The sequence below is a fragment of the Leptosomus discolor genome, chromosome 7, assembly GCF_034619465.1.
Source record: "Leptosomus discolor isolate bLepDis1 chromosome 7, bLepDis1.hap2, whole genome shotgun sequence".
Taxonomy (NCBI): Eukaryota; Metazoa; Chordata; class Aves; order Leptosomiformes; family Leptosomidae; genus Leptosomus; species Leptosomus discolor.
The window spans coordinates 32,003,452-32,023,769 of NC_141397.1; the positions used below are offsets into that span (position 1 = coordinate 32,003,452).

General features: G+C 38.7%; 1 protein-coding gene across 1 annotated transcript in view; it reads right to left on the bottom strand.

Annotated features, from left to right (window-relative positions):
- TPK1 (thiamin pyrophosphokinase 1) overlaps nt 1-20,318 on the bottom strand; it is a 246,813-nt gene that overhangs the window by 50,558 nt on the left and 175,937 nt on the right. The window contains exon 7 of the mRNA XM_086468543.1: nt 9,086-9,197. Coding sequence (XP_086324669.1) covers nt 9,086-9,197 — 112 coding nt within the window. The remainder of the gene's footprint in view (nt 1-9,085; nt 9,198-20,318) is intronic.

A 20,318-nucleotide genomic window follows, 5' to 3' on the forward strand; every position in this document is an offset into this window, starting at 1 on the left:
TAATTTAAAGATACATGAAGGAAATACCCTGAACAATACTGATACTGACTCATTCATCCACAGCTTCTAATTCTACATTGAGCTTTTAGATGCATAATCTAGATTCATGATATCAAAGCTCTCTATAATTGTGTCTTGCCTTTTTTTTACTGTATCAATGCTTTATACAATGGAAAGAAAACCCTGATATTTTTCTTTATATCTTGCTTTTCCCCCCCAGTTTGTTTTTATAAGTAAAACAAACCTGTCTTTCTCTCCAACTCCTCTGCTCTAAATCAAGAAGCAAGGTCCTGATGAGCATTCATGCACTGATTAGAAAATAGTCTTATAAACCACATCATTAAGTGGCATGCCAATTAGTGGCGATCCAGTGGTATTGCTGGTGCCTGTGTAAATTATAGAGTTATGCCCTACGCTTGGGAAACCTAAATGTACCATTCTGAGATTTCTTATTGGCAATTAGATTGTAAATGCTGTGTTCTAATGCTTAACAGCATGAGAATATATTTATCACATACTGTATACACAGAACACGGAAAGGAAAAAAAATACTAATTGGAGCAGACTTTCTGAAGAAGCTGTTATGAAGCAACCCCCAACACTGAAAGCTTATAAAAGAGGAACCTTTTCTTAGGTTTTTCAGGAGTGATGCCATAGGAAAGCTATACGGAATGTAAGATCTCTTGACATCTATTCCACCTCTTTTATTTGGATTTACTATTTGGTTTATGACATGTATCACCACCTGCTTAAAATATACTAAAAATATTTGGACTTGTTTGAAAGGTTTCATTGGTTTCATCAATACTTTCTTATTAAATACAAGGAAAAGCTTCAAAATGTAGATAACACAGGAAACTCAGCTACCACATACTGACCTAGACTTGCATTGACACAACGTGACATCTGCATTCGGTTACATGCGCCCACATTCACTTGGATATAATACACGTGGAAGATGACTCTTAAGAAATGCTAAGGCTGCAAAGTCATGGACTTGAGAGCTATGGGATGCCAGAGTTAAAGTTTGCCTGTGAAATTTTAATTCAGGTTCTTAAGCTTTCATCCTTTAATTATACAGTCACATTAACCAAGCAGGCCAGGCTCTTTTAGTAAATAGTATTCTCTTAACTGACGCACTTTGAGCCCTGATTCATCATAGTGCTTTATGCCTTATTTACTGCATAGATTTAAACTGCATTGAATGCACGCATATTACATTCCTCACAGGCTTCTGTATGCTGCTTATTACAACAGAATTGATAATACCATTGCACCTGTTAAACCGTTCCAGAGCAAAGGCACAGACACATTAACGTCAAAAGTGGGTATCTTAAAGGTGATACCATAGCTTTCATTTTGGAGTATCGTGTGCTTTACAGGACCAAGGCAGAGCTCTCAGCAATGTCAGGGTGCTGAAAGCTCAGCTCGAGGGCTAAGAGAAATGAACAGATAACTTCCAAGTAGCTGAAGTACTTGCATAGAGTAAAAACTCCAGACAATCAACTGCCTGAACCACAAGAAAATCCCACATTTCAGCAGTAAGTACTTCACCTTATTCCTCTCAGGTGTCTCAGTTCCTGTGGTGGGAGAGGCTGAGGTTGTAAACATCTCCACCTTCAACTAGGGCTCCAGATTCACTCCCGGAGAATACACCCAGGACACTGAATGATGCCAGTGTCCTGAACCTATAAGCACAACTACATCCAAAACCACTACTTAATTTTATTTCTTCTGGTTCCCCCTAATTTCAGAGTCTTGAATTGGTAGCCATAAGAGTGCAAGAGTTTTCCTTCTGGTTTTCAAATCAAATGTCTAATACTATCTTTTGCTGTTGGATCGATACCCAGGCAGATCCTGTGGACAGGCCTGCACCACTTCAGCTGACCAGTTTACTGACAGTAGAAGTAGGTTATTGTTATATCTGTATTCATATCTTCCCTCACTTTATCTGCCTTTTCTTCTCTCCAAAACATGTTTCTAATTCCAAATGCAATCTCCTCATATATCCCAGTTTTGCCTCTCTCTTTTTTTCTCCTCCTTTCTGCTGGTGCCCTGACTCCCCCATGTGTATTTACTGCCCAAAAGAAGCCATAGCTGCTTCTACGGCAAGACACGTATTCATCTATCAGAAATTTGTATTTTCCAACTGAACTGAAAACAACAGATTTGCCTAGTGGTCTGTAATTGGTATGTACATCTAAAATTAATAGTTCCAGAGCACTCACTATCGTCAGTTGTTAACGCAATTAATTACGCATCAAGATGCCATAAACAACTTACACCCAAAACATAACTTTTTAGAAGCATACAACAAAAGTCAGTGATGACATCCACCAGACATTTGCCCTCTTCATATAACAGCAAGGAAAAATCCACCTCTTTTTTCCCACAAATATCTAAAGGCAAAAAATGGGAGAGAGCAGGGCCCCCTCAGACACAACATGTAAAGTGTTTGCAAAGGGAGCAGCAAATAAAGAATTGAGACACAGTAGAGGGAATAGCCAGAACTGTTTGCCATTAAGGTACAGGAATAGATCACTGCAGAGGAAATAATTTCCCTTGGTGTCACGTTTTTGGGGAGAAAAGATCAATCACATATACCACTATGTACTAAAAAATAAAAAGGTCCATAAACAAATTGGAAAGGAGGAGTCAATTCTTAACAGTAATGCCTACCTACTTGAACAACCCCCCCAAAATCTAAACAGCACATTTGTTCATTAACTGAGTCACCACCAACAAACGCATCTCACTTTTTAACTCTGGGAGGCTCTACCCAGACATGATTGATTTGTCCTCCTACTGGTCCTTGCCCTTCTGTGGTTCTGCAGAGATGCTGGGAACTGGCAATAACTCACCACATGCCTCAGAGATCTTTCTTGTTTTTGGAAATCTCTCCACAGTGTGACATTTACATTTATTATGGCTGATTCTGGGCATTTAAATATGAAAACAATTAAAGTATATTTGCAAGGGATATGACAAACGAGCATTTGTACTCCGGCCAATTTTCCACTGACTTTCATTCAAGTACACCATTATGTTCCAGCTTTGCCTCTGCCATTGTCTAAATGAGACTATTTCCCAGTATCCATATGGGCAGGTTGACTGATGAGAATGCCTTTAGGGTTAAATGTCTTTAACATAAACTCAAAGGTCTCTCTTGGACAAATTCTGCCTCCACACCCAGTGATGAAAATTCAGAGCCACTGCTGAAATTTACAGGATTACTTTGGACTGCCACCAATCTAAACAGTAGCGCTCTGGCTCTCTGCAGATCTCTCTCTTCCCCAGAAAGGTGCTTCATCTTTACAACTCCAGTCTTTCAATAGCAGCTGGTTGCTTTTGATTTTCATGCAACTTTAGTATTCTCACCAATCTACTGCCAGCAGAGAGATGAGGATTATCTGCACCAGAGCTGGGCTGAAGCAGAGCACCTATTTCCACACATCTCCAGGTTACATTCCCATTAGCAGGAGGGACTGAAGTGACATAGGGGATGCAAGGCAAAGAACAGCATTTTGCTCTCTTTACAATCTTCTCACCTCTATATAAATAATGACATTAGTTTCCATAGTTGCAATGTGCTGCAGCAATGTAGCTAGACATAAATAAGTCTCTCCAGTTTACTTCAGGATGGTATTACTTAGGTTGTGGAGAGCCATCCGGCTCTGTGCACAGCTGTGCTGGGGAAGTCTCTCAGGATATTTTTATACTACCCCTTCCTGGCAATTACTGCCTATTACTGCTAGTATTGAAGGACCATATATACAACCCCTACATCCCATTAAAGACAGCCATCCAGCTAGGCTAAACTTACTGCTGGAAGTGGTTTGAGCTAGTTCAGAACTAACGTACTCACATGAATCTTCCTGTAAATGGAGTCCTACAGCAGTAATGTTGCCCCAACAGTGTGATCTGGAAGTGCATATCTGTTTATCACCTCAAAGGAGCCCTTCCAAACTGAATGCCAGGACCCTGCTACCTTGCTAAAGAAGAGCTGAAACCAAATCTCCCTCCCACTAATTCCAAACACTCATTGAAATACATGGAAACAAACCGAATGTGTGACCTCAAATCCTCATTTCAAGCCCTTTCACAAAGTTTGACTGAGTTTTCAAGCTGCTCTTCAGGAAAATATGCAAATAAAGCTTTAGGGCCCCAGCACAACTGAGCTCTGTGTTCATCAGTCCTTTAATGTATGCCAAATGGTCTTTTTGGTTTGAAATCATTTCATGCAATGTTAAGCAATGCCCTCATTGTTGCTTTTGCTGACTTGCAGTAAACCAGTGGGATGCCAGCCTGCCACCATCAGAACATCTGCTTTATTGGAAAAGTATTTCAGCAGGCCTCGCCTTGCAATAAATGATGTGACCCTGGAAGGCAGACAGCAGCATTCCTGCAAGCGAATAGCTTGCAAAAGGTCAAAACCACCCGAAGCTTTCAGGGCAGCAGCATCATTTCTGTCACCTCGCCTTGCCCAGGGTCTTAGAACTGTAATGAATAAGGGAAAAAATACATCACTGAAGCTCTGAAGATAGATCCCACTTGATGGACTAGGAGTCTTTTTACCAGTGAAGAACATAAGAAGAGAAGGAAGGAGAAGTGAATCCAGCTGGGAAGCTTCTTAACTCTGCCACTGAAGAGAGCTACTCCTGGAAGCACCACATAGTTTGCCTCAGTCAGAATGAACTGGGGCAGCAAAATGTGCCATATAAACTATTTCAGTTATGAAACAGGTTACAGAGTGCTTATACAAACAGCTTCACTAGCATACAGACACCTGTTCATCTTAATTTATAGCCTTTCCCAGACCCCTCTGACTTTTTTTTTTTTTAAGGAGTTGCCCATTTTCTTTAGTCTTTTAGACTCTGAATTCTCCTAAAACATTAAACACCACTGATTTCGTAATCTTTTTGTTCCATTCACAACGCAATGTCAACAAAACTCCAGTGAAGCAAAACAGTGAAAAAACCAGCGCAAACATTTCAATTTTACTAACAATGTAAACAGCATCAAAAAGATTTTGGATCTTGTTTATCTACCTGTGAGGTTAGTAGTCAGTGGATGCTCTGTTGCTACAGTTAGAGAAAGGTCTTGCTCTTGTTGTTATTGCTATTGCCTTTTGAAGTGAAATGACAATGGTGCTTTTTTGAACGGTAGCATTTTACAGCAATTTAACTTCCTGCCTAAAGAAGCAGCAAACTTCATGAAAATCATCTGGAAAGCACAATCACATACACACACAGTTTATATATTTATGCTGGCATTTTCAGTGCAGGTATGACATACAGCATATCAAAGGCCATAGGGATGAAGAGTAAATTAGTTGGTAAGATTATTTTCTACAGTTAATTTCCTAAAAAAGGAGGCATTTCCTAAAAAAGCCTACCATTACCCGCCAACCTCTTCTTCGATGAGCAGTGCAGCTGATTTCTACCTTCATTCTTATTCACCTTCCATGAAAGCACCACTGAGGACCTAATGAAGAATGCTGGGTAATTCTGGCATTATTGGATTTTTTGTTATGTATTTATTAGACATGAGAGCTGTTATCAGCAAGCAGCCAGGTGAGTCAAATCAGATAAAGCATTATCTGATTCCTGTGCTATAAATCAGATTTTAATAGAGAAAAAAATCTGTATCCCTTTGGGAGTGGAAAGAATACGTTTATAATATGTTCTGAATGCGTGCTACACAATAGCAAGAATGGATAAAAAAATATTTTCTCTAATAAATTTTCCACTTTCTTCTCCAAGTTCTTTCACCCATAAGATGAGAAATAAATAGTTCTGTTTGTGCCAAGTGCTAGCAGACAACTAAGATAAGCATGCATAAAAGCATGCATACGCGTTGCACCATTACTTTTTGTGTGTACGCAATGTTTATGCATGCATAAAAACATCCATACACACAAAAATACTGAATTCTGCAATATTAAAAATATATTCAAGACATCATTGTTTCTCTGCTGGCAGAATAATTTACAGATTACAGGTTTATCTAATTCAGCCATTGAAATGAGGCCTTTAGTAGCCTACTCTCAACCCCCATACAGCTTCTGGTTTAGGTATTTATCTTTGTCTTTTTCCATTCAGAAGCTATGAAGTCTCATGACAGCACCTGAGATTGGACACAGATAACATTTGACTACCCCTTGAAGGCTTTACAAATTTTAATCAGCAAAGTAATCTAGATATGCTCCGACAGAAACCAGTGTTAAACACTAAAAAACTTTGATGCAGAGCCAGCTCCTTCTTGTACTGCAGTGTTACCTGAATTTTGCGTTTCTGGAAATAATATTGTTTGCAAAAATGAGGGCTTCCCTCTCACCTAACACATCATGTTTGGCTGTTTGGACAGAACTGAAATTCTGGAATTAGTTTACTGCTTAGATACTTAAAACAAATATTTTGAGGACTCAAAAATTACTTTTTAAACCCAAACTTTTTAGGTCGTATTCAATTAATTCCATAACAAACTGGAGAAAAAGGCCTTTCATGTCATGTTTGGCTTAAAAATTCCATTTCTTTCATGATTTACACATGAAAATGAATTTATAACCAAAGCATTTTATTCACTGAGGTTTATGAAGGTGTGTGCTCAGAGTACCATTAACGAACGAACAGGGAAAGCTCTGCCACTGCCAGCCATCATCAGCAATGCTGACATCCATGTCACACTTCAATATCTTCTTACTCCCTTTTCTTCCTAGGTGAGCCTTTGCTTCTTCATCACCATTTACAGGAGGACTAATGTTTTAAAAGTAACTGCAAAACTACAGGAAGCACAGAAGTCATTAATACAATGAAAGCTAATATCAAACAGGTTATCTGAATGTAAGGCTCATTTATTCATGAAAAAAATCCAACCAAGTCACAACTAACCACATGCTGTATTTGAAGCATTGGTTTCCCTTTTGGGGGATGTAACTACACTTTAATGTATTTTATCAGTATCTGAACAATAACCTGATTCAAAATCTGTATTTGGATGAGTAAAGGTCAGCGCTCATCTCTCGGGCACAAGAACCATTTCAGGTTGTAATGACCTTGGTGTCTCAGAGAGATTAAATATCTTCAAGGAAGACCAGATGATTTTAGGTTTTCTGTATCTGTGATGATAATGCAGAGAAATAAATGAAGGAACTAAGATCTGTGAGAAACATGAATACTGAGACAAAAAGTGTAGCCTGTAATGCAGTGCAGTGTACACATCACTAAGGAAAAACACTGTAAAGGTCTGAGGTTTCCTCTTGGACAGCAACAAGGACTGGGAGAAGCAGAGATGGCAGTGTCATGTTAACATGAAACAAGTAGGAAACCGTCACTTAAATACTTTTTTGTCCTCCGGGGAAAAAAAAAAAAGACCGAATTAAGTGTAAAAAAAATTCTGTAGGTCCATATCAAAGCTATGCCTTCAAGTAACCTGAAGAAGTTTACTACAGCACAACTAGCACGATAAACATGGAAGAAACTGGTATCTCCACCCAATCCTAGTCACAAACTTAATTTGTTACCACTGCACCTCCCACTGTGTTCCCCTCCAGCTGGCAGAGCTAGGCTAGTAACCCCTTTCTCCTTACCTTCAGCAGATCAGGCAATTGCAATTTAGTAGTAACAAAGCCATGTCATTTGTAGGAGCAGACAGACCATCTTTAAAATGACCATCTTTCTAATGAGCACCTTGTAAATCTGATGAAATTCATATCATTACACTAAAAAAACACCCTATTCTAATGTATCTGAAAAATATTTTTTTAAAGTAATAATTGAAACCACAAGAAAGGACTGCAACCTCACAGCATCTAACACATTTTGATCCACGCAGCAGCCTTTTGCAAAGCGACATAGGCTTCAGAGATGCCCCCTTCATTAAAATGAGGCTGGTTTGAGCTTCTTTCACATCATTCTGGAGGTTAAAATATTTGCTGAGAAATAAGTAGTCCCTCAGTGCAACAGACTACAAAATCCACTGCACAATAGACGAGCAGATGAAGATTCAGCACCTTACTTGTCAACTGTACTCATCAGTACAAATGAAAATATTTGACACAGTTTTAAATTAAGAGAAAGTCTCATACAATACAGTCAGCTCTCACAATCCAGTTTAAAAGGACAAAAAGATCACTAGCCAGACAGCTCATCACCTGGCAAGTTTCTCATGTCTTGAAATCAATGCTGTATTTATATCTTTTATCATTAGTAAGCTACTAATGCCTACCACCTCCTTGAATGCACATGCTCAAACCTCAGTGGAACAAGACACTGCCTACAAGAGCACAGTGGGTCAACCTCAGATTAACTGTTAGCCAACGAAGGCACTGCACTGCAAACTGTGAGAACTATGTGCCCTTTCTACATGGGATATCTCTAAAGTCCGGCCATATAAATCAGGCTGCAAGACCAGAGTCTCTCAATTACTGCTTTGCTTCCCTTAAGTTTTAATGAATCTTTATCTAAAATATCCTGTTATTTTCATGAGTGAATACATCCTGAATGACTGAGATGAAGGGGGCAGGAGGATGGAGATTGTTTCAATATTTTTTAGTCAAAAAACTTCTTTTCTCTATGAATAAATGTCCCTGTTCTAGATCAAATGCACCTTTTCCCACTTGAAAATAAGAAAAAGATCTATTAATTCTGAGTTGACAAACAGACAACATACGCAAAGGAGTTCAGGGGAAGTGAGGTAGCTTTAATAATCTGTATCACATTATTATTTATCTGTTATAACTTTATAGCTTATAACCAGGAGTTTAGGCACTCGCAGCTTCCCCTCCCTGGAGGGCAATGTATCAAGATGGTAATGTATCATGACCTCAACAAATGTTCCATTTAAACAGTACAATGACTCCCAAATGGAAAACACATTTCTGCCTGCGATATCTCAGGTTTACATATATTTCTCTTCTTTTTTTTTTTAAAAAACCCCCTTCATTTCTAGAAGAAAAATGGCCTGGCAGGGATTCAATGCTGTGCTCCACCTTCAAACACATAAGGCCTTTCAGCACTGATGAGACTGCTGTAAATGTGTGGTTAGGATAATGTCAGACCCACCACCCCAGAGGCGCCTGACTTACTGAGGTTCCACCTGAGGCCAGTTGTGGTCACACTCTCGCAGGGGTTCCCAATGGGGATGAGGCCACACCAGGCGCCTTCCATTCCTGTGTCCACACGCAGCTTGTGCTTGCCCTGCAAGAGAGAAGTGCCTCTGGAGTCAGTGCTCGCTACGGAGCCAAACGGCATTTGCCAACAGACCTTGCAAACAAAGCAGGAAGTACTTAGACAGAGACAAGTCCAGAATGCCTCCCAAAGGCTCAGGAATATTTGGCTGCATTGACATTTACAGAGGGAGGAGAGACGTGTGCTTAGGTTCCAGACCTCAGGGCTTTCAAAAAGTTTGTTTCTGGGCTTTTCTAAACAGAATATGGCTTTGTTCATTCTTCCCTGGTATTTTTTGAAGAGGAACTTCTGTCAAAGCTAGGCTCTTTATTCCTGTGAAATGAAGGCATCCTGACCCATTCATTAATTTTTCCACCCGCATCTAAACAGCTGTGTTTCACTTCCTAAACAATGCTAGTCAAATCACCACTGAAACTCCTTCACTATTTTGACAACATCTGTAAAATGTCATGTATTTCTCTAGGCATGTACTCTTCCCAGAAGGAAGAATGTGTGCAGAAACTTAACTAGGTGCTAGAGAAATTAACCTAAATATTTAGAGTAACATGCTTACACTAAGCAAGAACACCAAAACAAAATTAAAACACATTTTTTGTACATCTCAGATAAATACATCTTGTAACTATAAAGTTTGTGATGATGATGATGGATTTTTGACCAAGCTCTTAGTATTTACAGATCCTGTGTGAACATCTTGCCAGGTATCATCAGCATATGAACAGCTGCAAGGAAGTGCAAAAGTGGAAATCTTTTACAGAACGAAAAAGAAAAAAAAGCTGAATGTTAGAGTTTTGGCACAATTTGTGTTCTAAGAAACTAAGAAAAAGTACTTATGAAAAGTAGGTATAAAAAAACAGCAAATGCAAAACAGTGACAAGATCAGTGGAGAAATCATCCCTGGTCCTCTCTATATAGGTAACTTATTCTTTCAAACAAACATTGGCTTTATCTGGGGGAAGGTTAGGATTCTTTGAAATGCAGGTTTCTTTGGACTTTTACTTTATTCTCTTGTAGATGCACAGGCAAGTTAAACCCTTGAGCATGTCTTTTACACACAAATTCTTCATCACTAAATAAAATCAGATATGCCTATTTATTAATCTACCAAAATAAAAGAACTCCTGAAACCCAATGAATATTCAGCAAGTACTTTGTTAAGCAAGAAACCAAGGTTTTATACCAAAAGACAAAAGAACAATTGAACCATAAAACTCAAGTAAATGTCCCACGCAGCAAAAATACTTTCTCACAAATTTTCTTTTGGGGAATGTATTTTCTGTCCTCTCATGTGCTCATTCCAAATGCCCTTGCAAATACAAAGTCACTAGTTAGAAAGTCAAAACTGGAGGCGAAATATCTTATTGCCAAGATGTTGATGTCTGAGGCATTCGACAGCTTCTCCTGTTAATGCCAAATGCATTATGAAGAAACAACTTCAATACATGTCATGCTCTCAGTTAACAAATGAACCTTGGAAAAGCTGTCAATTAGGGAGTATCAGATTGCATAGCTTAAGCCTGTTTGATTGTTTGCAGAGCAATAAGAAAACCAATCCGATATCATCTATCCTCTCAGGGCGTCCAGCTTCATGTGGTGATGAGCCATGTATTCCTACAGTGGTTGGAAACGCTTGCGTGCCAAATGCAGAGGTGTAACAAATTCAGGCTTGATAACCTTTTAGCTAGGCAATATGCCATGCTACTTCTCTCTCACAGTACAGAGGGAGGAGGAAAGGGAGAGGACAGGTGAAAGTACAAGCTCTCTCGTTATGCGATAGCACATATTGTCTGTAACGAAGCTGATGATGAAAGAGAGAGACTGTCTGTTCCCAATGAACGTACATATTGCTGCACAGAGCTACTTGAGGTGAGGAGCAAACTCACTACATTTATCAATTACTAAAGGAATATGAAAAAGTGACGTAAAAGTAACTGGCCTGACAGCGAACCTGATTAAGTCCTGTATTCTCCAAAACTGCGTCTACATACTAATAGGTGTGCATTTCCTATTTTATGACATTCTGGCCCAGCTTACGGATAGAAATTCAGTTCAGTAGAAATGTATGCAGAAAGCTGTCTTTCTGTGCTCATGAAATAAATCTTTAAAACAAAAGATGCTATTACCAGAGGCTTGCCAATATTGAGGATTTTATCAGGGATTTTTCAACCCCAGCTCACATGTCCCAGCGATTATGTGAGAATCTTGATCTTCTTCTCTAAGAGGACATTTTCTAGCCCTCAGTTGTTGAGAGAAATTTGAAACTAGGAGCCCAAAGGGCTAAACCCAAGGCAGCAAGTAAACAGGAACTGAAATATTAAAATGCAAATTATTTTTTAAACAATCTCTCAACTGTTAAGCCAAACTCATGGCTTAGGGATTGGTTCACTGATATTCATAAGACAGTTTTTAAGACTTTCCTTTAAATAAATCAATAAGGGATCTTAATATTATTTGGAATAGTGGAGACAGAAAAGGGAAATGACCATCAGGAAAAAATAAACAAGCAAAAAACCTGAAATAACAGACTCATTTTTGTAAAAAAAAAAAGTTTAATAAACCAATGCATTTGTACAGTAAGACTCTAAATTCAAAGCACTATGAGTCTGCCATGGGGGAAATTAAGTGCTTAAGCTTACCTTCAAATTTTCAAGTCCAGATCTTTCAACCTAGCAAGATGGAACTGCTATTCGCAGGAGGAAGGGAGGATCAGAGCTTATAATTTGCAAATACAAGTAATAATTTGTTCTATTTAAGTCTCTGTGATTAATGGAACAATTATATACTGGCACTTAAAATATGAAACTGTTTTCAGTTTCTGCAGAACTCAAAGTTCCAAAATTAGGATTAAAAAGAAAACCAAAGTTTGACTAAATAAGTCCCTCCTTAAGTTTTTTTGCCTCTGTAGGAGACAACTGAAATATTTTCACGTTTAACTTAAGAATCAAATAGCACCATGTTTGAACGATACTAGTGATAAAATAACAGCAAATAATACAACTGCACTGTTTTTTATCTTTAAAGTCAGTTTTGAAAAACATTGATCAATCTTCAGGATTTTTTTTTTTTTTTCATTTTGTCTCTGATGCTGGGAAATAAGATCAATTTCTAAGTTCAGCAATAAGAAGAAAATGTCAGAAGATATTTTTAAGAATGCTTCATCCATATAGGATAAATTTTCCTTTTGATTCTAATGTCTTGTGTATAAGAAAGTATTTAATCGGTAGTGGTTAAATATACACCCACCCCAACACTGATTGCTGAGGAAAGACCTAAAGACACAGTTCTCTGTCACATCTCCTAACTCAAATGAACAGAAGTCAGGTTGCCAGGAACTCATACACCTAACCCTATTCAAGGTTGTAAGGCACTGAAATCCTTAGTCAAAAATTTGCAAGCTGAAAAGCATATGAACGGTATCAAGATAACAGCTGACAGCTTCTATGTGTGCACAGATACCCCACGGGCGCTTCATAAAAGTCCAGAGAAAATGTCCAAGTGCTTTCCAGACCAACTTGAATAAATGTATTGCAATAAAGGCAAAACTCTGAAGTAGATATCAAGCAACAAAATGTTATGCAAGAGAAAGAGAATGGGGACTGATCTTCACTACTGCATTCTGAAGGGATATGAAAGAGGAAAACCTGGAACCTGGCAGGCTGAAACTGGACACAGAGGAGGGACATGAAGGCCGTTAACAATAAGGAATTAAAATTAAGCTTTGAAAAGTGATTGAAGAAAGATGTAATAAACAGACCTCGGAAACTGCTGAAAAAATAGGACATGTGAAAGGTAATGGGGAAGGAAAAGGAATGAGTTAGAGGATCAGAGGCAAAGCAACCTTATTCTAATTTTCAGGCTGCCCTGAGAGTTTGTCCAGGATAAATAAATTTACCGAATAACTTAACTCCTAGAAGCTGCTGATTATCTAAATGGTATACTTTCACCTTGCTTGCTGTGAGACCTGGGACTACAGAGAAACAGGATTTCTTGAGACCTGGCCAACTGCTCTACTACCTCCTTCATTAGCTAGATCTTGTTTTCTGTAATCTTTCGGTAAAACATCTTTTTACATCAGCTTTATTTCAACGATTACTCCATAGATGGCAGCACACACTTGAAATCAAGAACAGCAGCAAAAAACTAAATACAGATGTCACACTGTAACCCAGGGAAAAGGCAAAAACCATAATCTGTTTTAGTACATAAACATCTGGGTGCAGGAACTAGTGTACAGATAAAAGACTCAGGGAATGGGTGGAAATCAACACAATCACCAAAGACTGCAAGAGAGAAGGAGGAAAGGAACAAGGGTGAAACTAAGCTGAGAACATTTATGTTTAAAATCAAATATCATGATTGGCAATAAAGTAAAAAACTAAGTTCCAGAAATATTTCTGTTAATCATTAGTGCAAGAGCTTGACTTAACAATAATAAAAGCTTTTAGGCCAAGATTCTGAGCGTGACAAATACAGTCAATTTTTCTAAAAGGAAGTATTTAAGAAGAGCTATTTTGTTATAAACTTAAAATATCAATTGCCTTTTCAAACCAATATACATAGTACCAAGTGGCTATTACATGAGTACTATTCAATGAGCATTATCTGAGCCAACTAGGCTTTTTGTTGCTGCTGAAAAAAAACAGGATCCACAGTTCCAGTAAAAACTTAGAAGTCTAAAAGCTCTTGCATATCCTATCATATGGAAAACCAGCAAATTTATGGTACTTCAGAACAATATTCAAAAATATTGGGCCCAATCCTGCTGATCCTTACTATCAAATGTTAGTGATGCTCCTGTACTGACAATGGATAGACTTCAATATCTCAGTTATTTGCAAGACAGAGCCCCACTAAGCCTACCCTTCAAGAGAAGCATTTCATGAAATGAAGTCTCTATGATGAATAAAATCCCAGGCAGTAGAGAAAGAACAAATTATAATCACTATTAGACTCAATTAATGAACACATCTGCTTCAAACCAATTTATGACAAAGGTATAGAAAGAAATCCTTGTGGAAGTAAGTGCCACTGAAATGAAAAGATTTACTATACCCTGAGGTTATACGTTTAAGTGGTTGCTATGTATATCTAATGTACAAATTATCCAAAAAGAGCAAATGATCCCAGTTTCACACATTTGCACATGAACTTTTTCTATAACCCTCCTGAGAGTACACTTCTCATGTAATGTCAACGACAGGTCTTACTGAGCCCGGTAGGTGCATCCCTTGTTTGCCCATGACCTGTTGCAGCATAAGCAAGTAGAACAACTATCTTCTGCAGTGAAGCCTATATGAAAGAAAACAGCAATCATAGGTGCAAAAAATACAAAAGTATTTTTCTCTCTGGAGACTGTGAGCAGTTAAATCTGCCAGCAGTGTAGACACTGCTAACATGCACACAAATGAAGTGATGAAAACACTTTATCAAACAAATAAGATATCTGGGAATACAAAAGTTACTTTAAAAGGGAGTTTGAGTGGTTTAATTTCTTTCCACAGACATATCTTAAAGATTGACAAATTCCATAAACACTAATTCTTGTTCTAGTCTGAATACTACCCTACAGAAAAACTCATTCTGTTGAAACTTCCCACTCACAAATGAAATTCCACAACATTTTCTTCAGTCTACCATAAATCAATGCAAAATACACAAATACAGTGTGAACTTAACTTAGTGATAATTAAGAACTGGCTGGTCATTCTCTAAATTCAGGCAAGCCTTACACTGGCCCAGTGTGACACTTTATCCTTTAGCGTGTGCATTTGATGCCCTATCCTCAGCAGGCTCATCATCATAGGTTTAATTAGCATTTTTAGTGATGCCTTAAAAAAAAATCAGAACCATTTTCTTTATATCCATTTATGAGACTACAGAGTATAATAGATTGCAGATAAGAGTGAAAAGCAGACAACTGCTGAAGATTTCATATTGCCTGTATAACTATTACGCAATGTTGCAGTTAAATTGTCAACCTAGAAGGGTCTTTACTAAGGGCACTAATATTCTGTAATTCCTAAGTGATGAAAATTACAGCATAATCTTTCTCAACATCCACCAGGTCATAATACATTTACTGTCACTGCTCATTCTTTTTAATGCATTTCTACAGGGGAAGAGTCCAGAGGATCTCTTCTACCTAGACTAGATTCTCCTATTTTCCTTGGTATTAGAGAAGCGTGGGAGTTAATTTAGAAGACAGGATATTGTTCACCTAACTTGGGGCAAGAAACAATTTCTTCTTCATAGCACTGAATTACTAACTACTGCTGGAAGGCACCTTTATGCTATGTAAGAATACACTGAATTTTTGTGTGCGTATGTAGTCCTAGGTTCTTTTTGTTTTGTTTTTTTGAAAGGCTCTGTTGCTATACAACAAAAAAAGCATGGTTACTAAGCCTAATGCATGACAGTGTTTACTAAGACATGCTATATAACAATATTTTATTTTGTTTTTTTCTTGTTTGGGTTCCCCTGATCAGGTTGCTTTCTCTATGCATCTTGCTTTCTCTTCCCTGTTACAGCTAATCTGTCTTCCCTTTCACATCATTCTTCACAGTCCATCCTGTGATGGAGCCTATCAAGTCCTATTTAGTGGGAAGAGATTAATTATTTTTTGTTTTTGTCAACTACTGACCATCTGAATCTTGGCAGGCTCTTGCAGCAGGTGCCTTTGTGACTTCCCCGAAGATTCAAACCTGGTATCTGTTCTCAGAAGTTTTCCCAGACATACTGGCAAATTTCCACAGCTCTCCTCCTCCAAAATCGCCCTTGGAAATCTCTAACACATTAGTAAGAAGAATGATCAAAACTGTCTGCTGGTTAACATCATCTTAGTTTCTTGTACTCCTCAATCTACATCCATGTGATGCCTTTGGTTTTTTATGCATTACATGATTCAGCAAATCAGGAGCCCACAAATCCTCTTATATACCACTACCATTTTAGTGGAACAGGCTTCATGTGCAGGGGCCTCATGTTAGGATTAGGGGCTTCATAAAAGCCTGGCCTCTATAATTTCTTCAGAGCAAACAAACTGATGGACAGAGTTCTTTGCATTGAGTGGGAAAATCTCACAAATTGTCTTTTCTCCCTTTCATTTCTGACTGTTACTTTCACATACCTCCAGGTAATAAAGACAGAGGCTTGAAGTAGTGAAAAATGAACTTTTGAGACAATTTTCAGCGCTGCTTCTTGATCTCGGTTACAGGAAGGAATAATTTGCTGTTATTATAAAGACCCAGGATAAGAAACCATATCTTTTTTTTCAGTATACAGCGAAATAGTTTCTGCTTCATTACAGCAGGCTTTGAAGAAGTGTTATGCCCCAGATCTTGTGCTAGCAATGACTGACTGCTTCTCTCTACACCTGTGAAATTCAAAGGCCTGTTGCTCAGGTCAGGAAGAACAAATATAATTAAAGAAACTTGAAGCTGGCCATTCAAACACATAATTTTTTCTCCTCCTTTTTCCACCCTCTCCCCATTTTCTTGTATAGCTAAGTAGTCAGTTGGAGTCCACACAAAAATCCATTCTTTTCTTGGAGCATGTGGTAGGGGAACAGAATACTGTCCTACCCTGAACTCTGTTATCCTCCTTTATGAATCATGCTTGGATAGGGGTGTGAAGTTTATTTGCAACCGTCTTTTTATAGTGGATATAGCTTCAGTTCCCTTACATTTCAGTAACGGCTGCACCCATGTCATCAGTGTCATCAGTGACAGATTTGGTCCTCAGAATACAGAGCAATATTCACAAGCACATAACAGTCATTCAAAATAGGCCAACCTGAGTCCTAAATATTTGACAGTGATTTCTTACCATAAACAAATACAGTCAGCCTGGCACCTTTTCTCACAAGACTGTGAAGCTCTGAAAGCTGAATGCATCTTTCCAGGACCCCATTTGTCATCACTGCTATAATTCTGAGGGAGTATCCCGAAAGAATTATACTGGTATATTTAAAATACCACCAAAAGGTAGAAGAAATTGTATGGTGTAGCAGACAATGAAAGAACAAAATCCCCATGTGGCATTTACCTTCTGCCTTCCTTAGACCTATGTAAAGGACCTCTTATATCCCTCAAATGAGTATCTAAAACTATCAACACACTGATAGCATATTCAGCCTTAGCATGGCATGGCGGAGTTTAAAAGTTTTGGTGTAATGAGAAAAAAAGTTCATCAGAGTTGCTACCCTGGACTTCAAGAGTACAAACTTGAAGCTATTCAGGGAGCTGGTTAGCAGTGACTGAGAAACTGATTTTGAGGGCTTAGGTGTCCATGAGTGCTGGTCAGTTTGGAGAACCACCTTTTAAAGGCACAGGAGCAGGAAGTCCTGTTGTGCTGGAAGTCAAGCAAGTGGGGCAGAAGATCAGCTTGGCTGAACAGGGAACTTCTCTCGGAACTCAGGAGGAAAAAGAAATTGCACTATCTCTGGAAGTGAGATCAGGCTTCGCAGGAAGCTTACAGAGCCGTGGTTTCCATATGCAGGGAGAAGACACGAAAGGCCAAAGCTCAGCTAAAGTTGAAATTGGCCAGTGTTGCATCAGACAAGAAAGGCTTTTTTTTCAATATGTTAATAGCAAGAAGAGCTCTAAGAAGAACATTGGATCAGTACTTGTTGAAAATGATCACTTGACAAATAGGGATGAAAAAAAGCAGAGCCATTCAATGTCCATAACCTGGTCCCTTCCAACTGATCTGGCCTGACCTATTCTACTCTGTTTTATGAAATCCTTACCATTTACTGTTTGGGAACAAAATAGAATTTGAAGCCATGAAACAGGGGACCACTGTAGAACAAGCAATGCGATACCAAATACAGAGCAACATAATGCAAGAAGAAAAACCCGACATAAAAACATAAAATAAGGGTCAACAGAATGCCAGATTGCTGTAAAAACAATACATAGCTCACCCTTTCAAATACAGAAAGGCTGCCTGTTTAGGTCCTTTGACTCATTCATATAGCATTTTCTGTATATAAAAATTTTCAGCCCGTTTCACACGATAGCAAGTCAGAACCCATCTTCTGGAAAAGGAGTTGAACCCTCCTATAAAACAGAAACTTGCTAGGTCAAACCTATTTGCAGCCTGTATTAATAAGATGGAAGAATCAAATTTGGTTCTTCCATCACAAAAGTATCAAAAAACCCACATAAAGACAAGCTAGGAAGAAAACATATGGCCAAATCCTTGAAAAATCTAAAAGCTAAACAATTAATTTCAAGCTATTTAAAGTAGTAATAAACTTTAGGAGAACAAGTTGATGCCTCTCATTAAATAATATATAATAAAGAATTGTTTAGGGAATTAGGTGCATTACTCTTGAATACTAGATCTCCTAACTCCCTAATCTTCTCTAGTTACATCTCCCTCTTGGAAAGCATTCACATGATTTCATGGCTGCTTCTGCTCCATGAAGCGAGATGCCTTTGGGCTAGTACTAGGAGAGAATTGTGTTTGAGTCACCTAAGATTTTAGAATGAACACTTATTTCTTGCCTCTAAACCTTACCAGTAACAAGGCTGTGGAAGTTTGCAGACCAGGAAAACTTTTCTGCTAAGAGAAAATACGTTGTCTTCCAATCTCTAAGTTCTACACATGGTACAATAAGGAATTGGAAAGTGCATTTTTGTCCGTTTTTAAAAGAACTAGTTAGTGTCCTAGGAACTGGGCATGGGGGAAGGTGGCTGTCAAATTTTTGACAGTAGACACTTAGTATCCTCTGAAAATTTGGTCTCTTTTCCTAGTGTTGATTTTGGATCCTCAAATACTATACACTCACCTCCTCTATTTAAATTACAAAGAATGAAATTCAATACCTACAGGTATATTCATTTTCTCAGCTTTACTGTATGCTCATGAACATTTCAGCCAAATTTCATAGAAGCATATATGGATTGAGAATTATTTATGTGAACAGTCATCTTCATTATATAAAACCAACAATGTGTGGGTATCTCTGAATGTATCTAATGATTTGTCCATGTCTCCATCTACTTTAGGGAAGAAAGTTTGACCTTGAATAGTAAGACAATATTCTTATATCTAATGGAAAATTTTACTCTTTCTAAAATACAGGCATGTGCACATCTTCCCCGCCCCTCAAAAATGAACCATGGAGTTAATTTATTTTCATTCCTTCTTGCAAGCTGAAGTGCTCCATCTTTCTAACACCAAAGCCTTGTATTTGTAGCTGCAGGTCTTGCAGACATCCATTCTGCAGCTGCTGGTTGGGCTGTGCCTCTATTTCCCCTTGGTCAGCATCAGCACCTTTGAGTGCCTCATCTGTCCCCTACAGCCAGCAGCAGACTTTTCCCCAGTGCTCCTCGCTCCCCCACCAGCTTCCCTGTGGAGGTGGCAGTGAACATACAGACCAGAGACAACCTGGCATGGAGCCTAGGTGAGACGACATTAGTGCAAAGCAGGTTTGTTTTTTTGTTTTTTTTTTTTTTTTTTAAATTTTAAGCAGGTACAGTATACCTTTGTGGTTCCACCCTCCTCTCTCACCCTCCCCACCCCTAATCTGGAAACTCTGAAACATGAACTACAGGAGAGGACAGAAGAACAGGAGAGGACTTTTTATTCAGCACTGAAAGGGACTACTAAATGCTTTAATAGCAAATGCTTAACTACATATATCACAGAATCATGGAATGATTTGGGTTGGAAGGGATCCTTAAAGATCATTGAGTCCAACCCCCTGCCATGGGCAGGGACATCTTCCACTAGACCAGGTTGCTCCAAGCCCCATCCAACCTGGCCTTGAACACTGCCAGGGAGGGGGCAGCCACAGCTTCTCTGGGCAACCTGTGCCAGTGTCTCAGCACCCTTGTCGCAAAAAATTTCTTCCTTATGTCCCCTCTTTCAGTTTAAAACGATTGCCCCTTGTCCTGTCAGTACAGGCTTTGGTGAAAAGTCTCTTTCTGTCTTTCTTATAAGACCCCTCATACATTGAAAATGCTGCAACAAAGTCTCCCCAGAGCCTTCTCTTCTCCAGGCTGCACAACCCCAACTCTCTCAGACTGTCCTTGGAGGGGAGGAGTTCCAGAAAACCATTTAGCTCAAAATGACCTGAGAATGTCTAATGAGGAAGAAAATTTTGAATAGAATGTTTCTGCC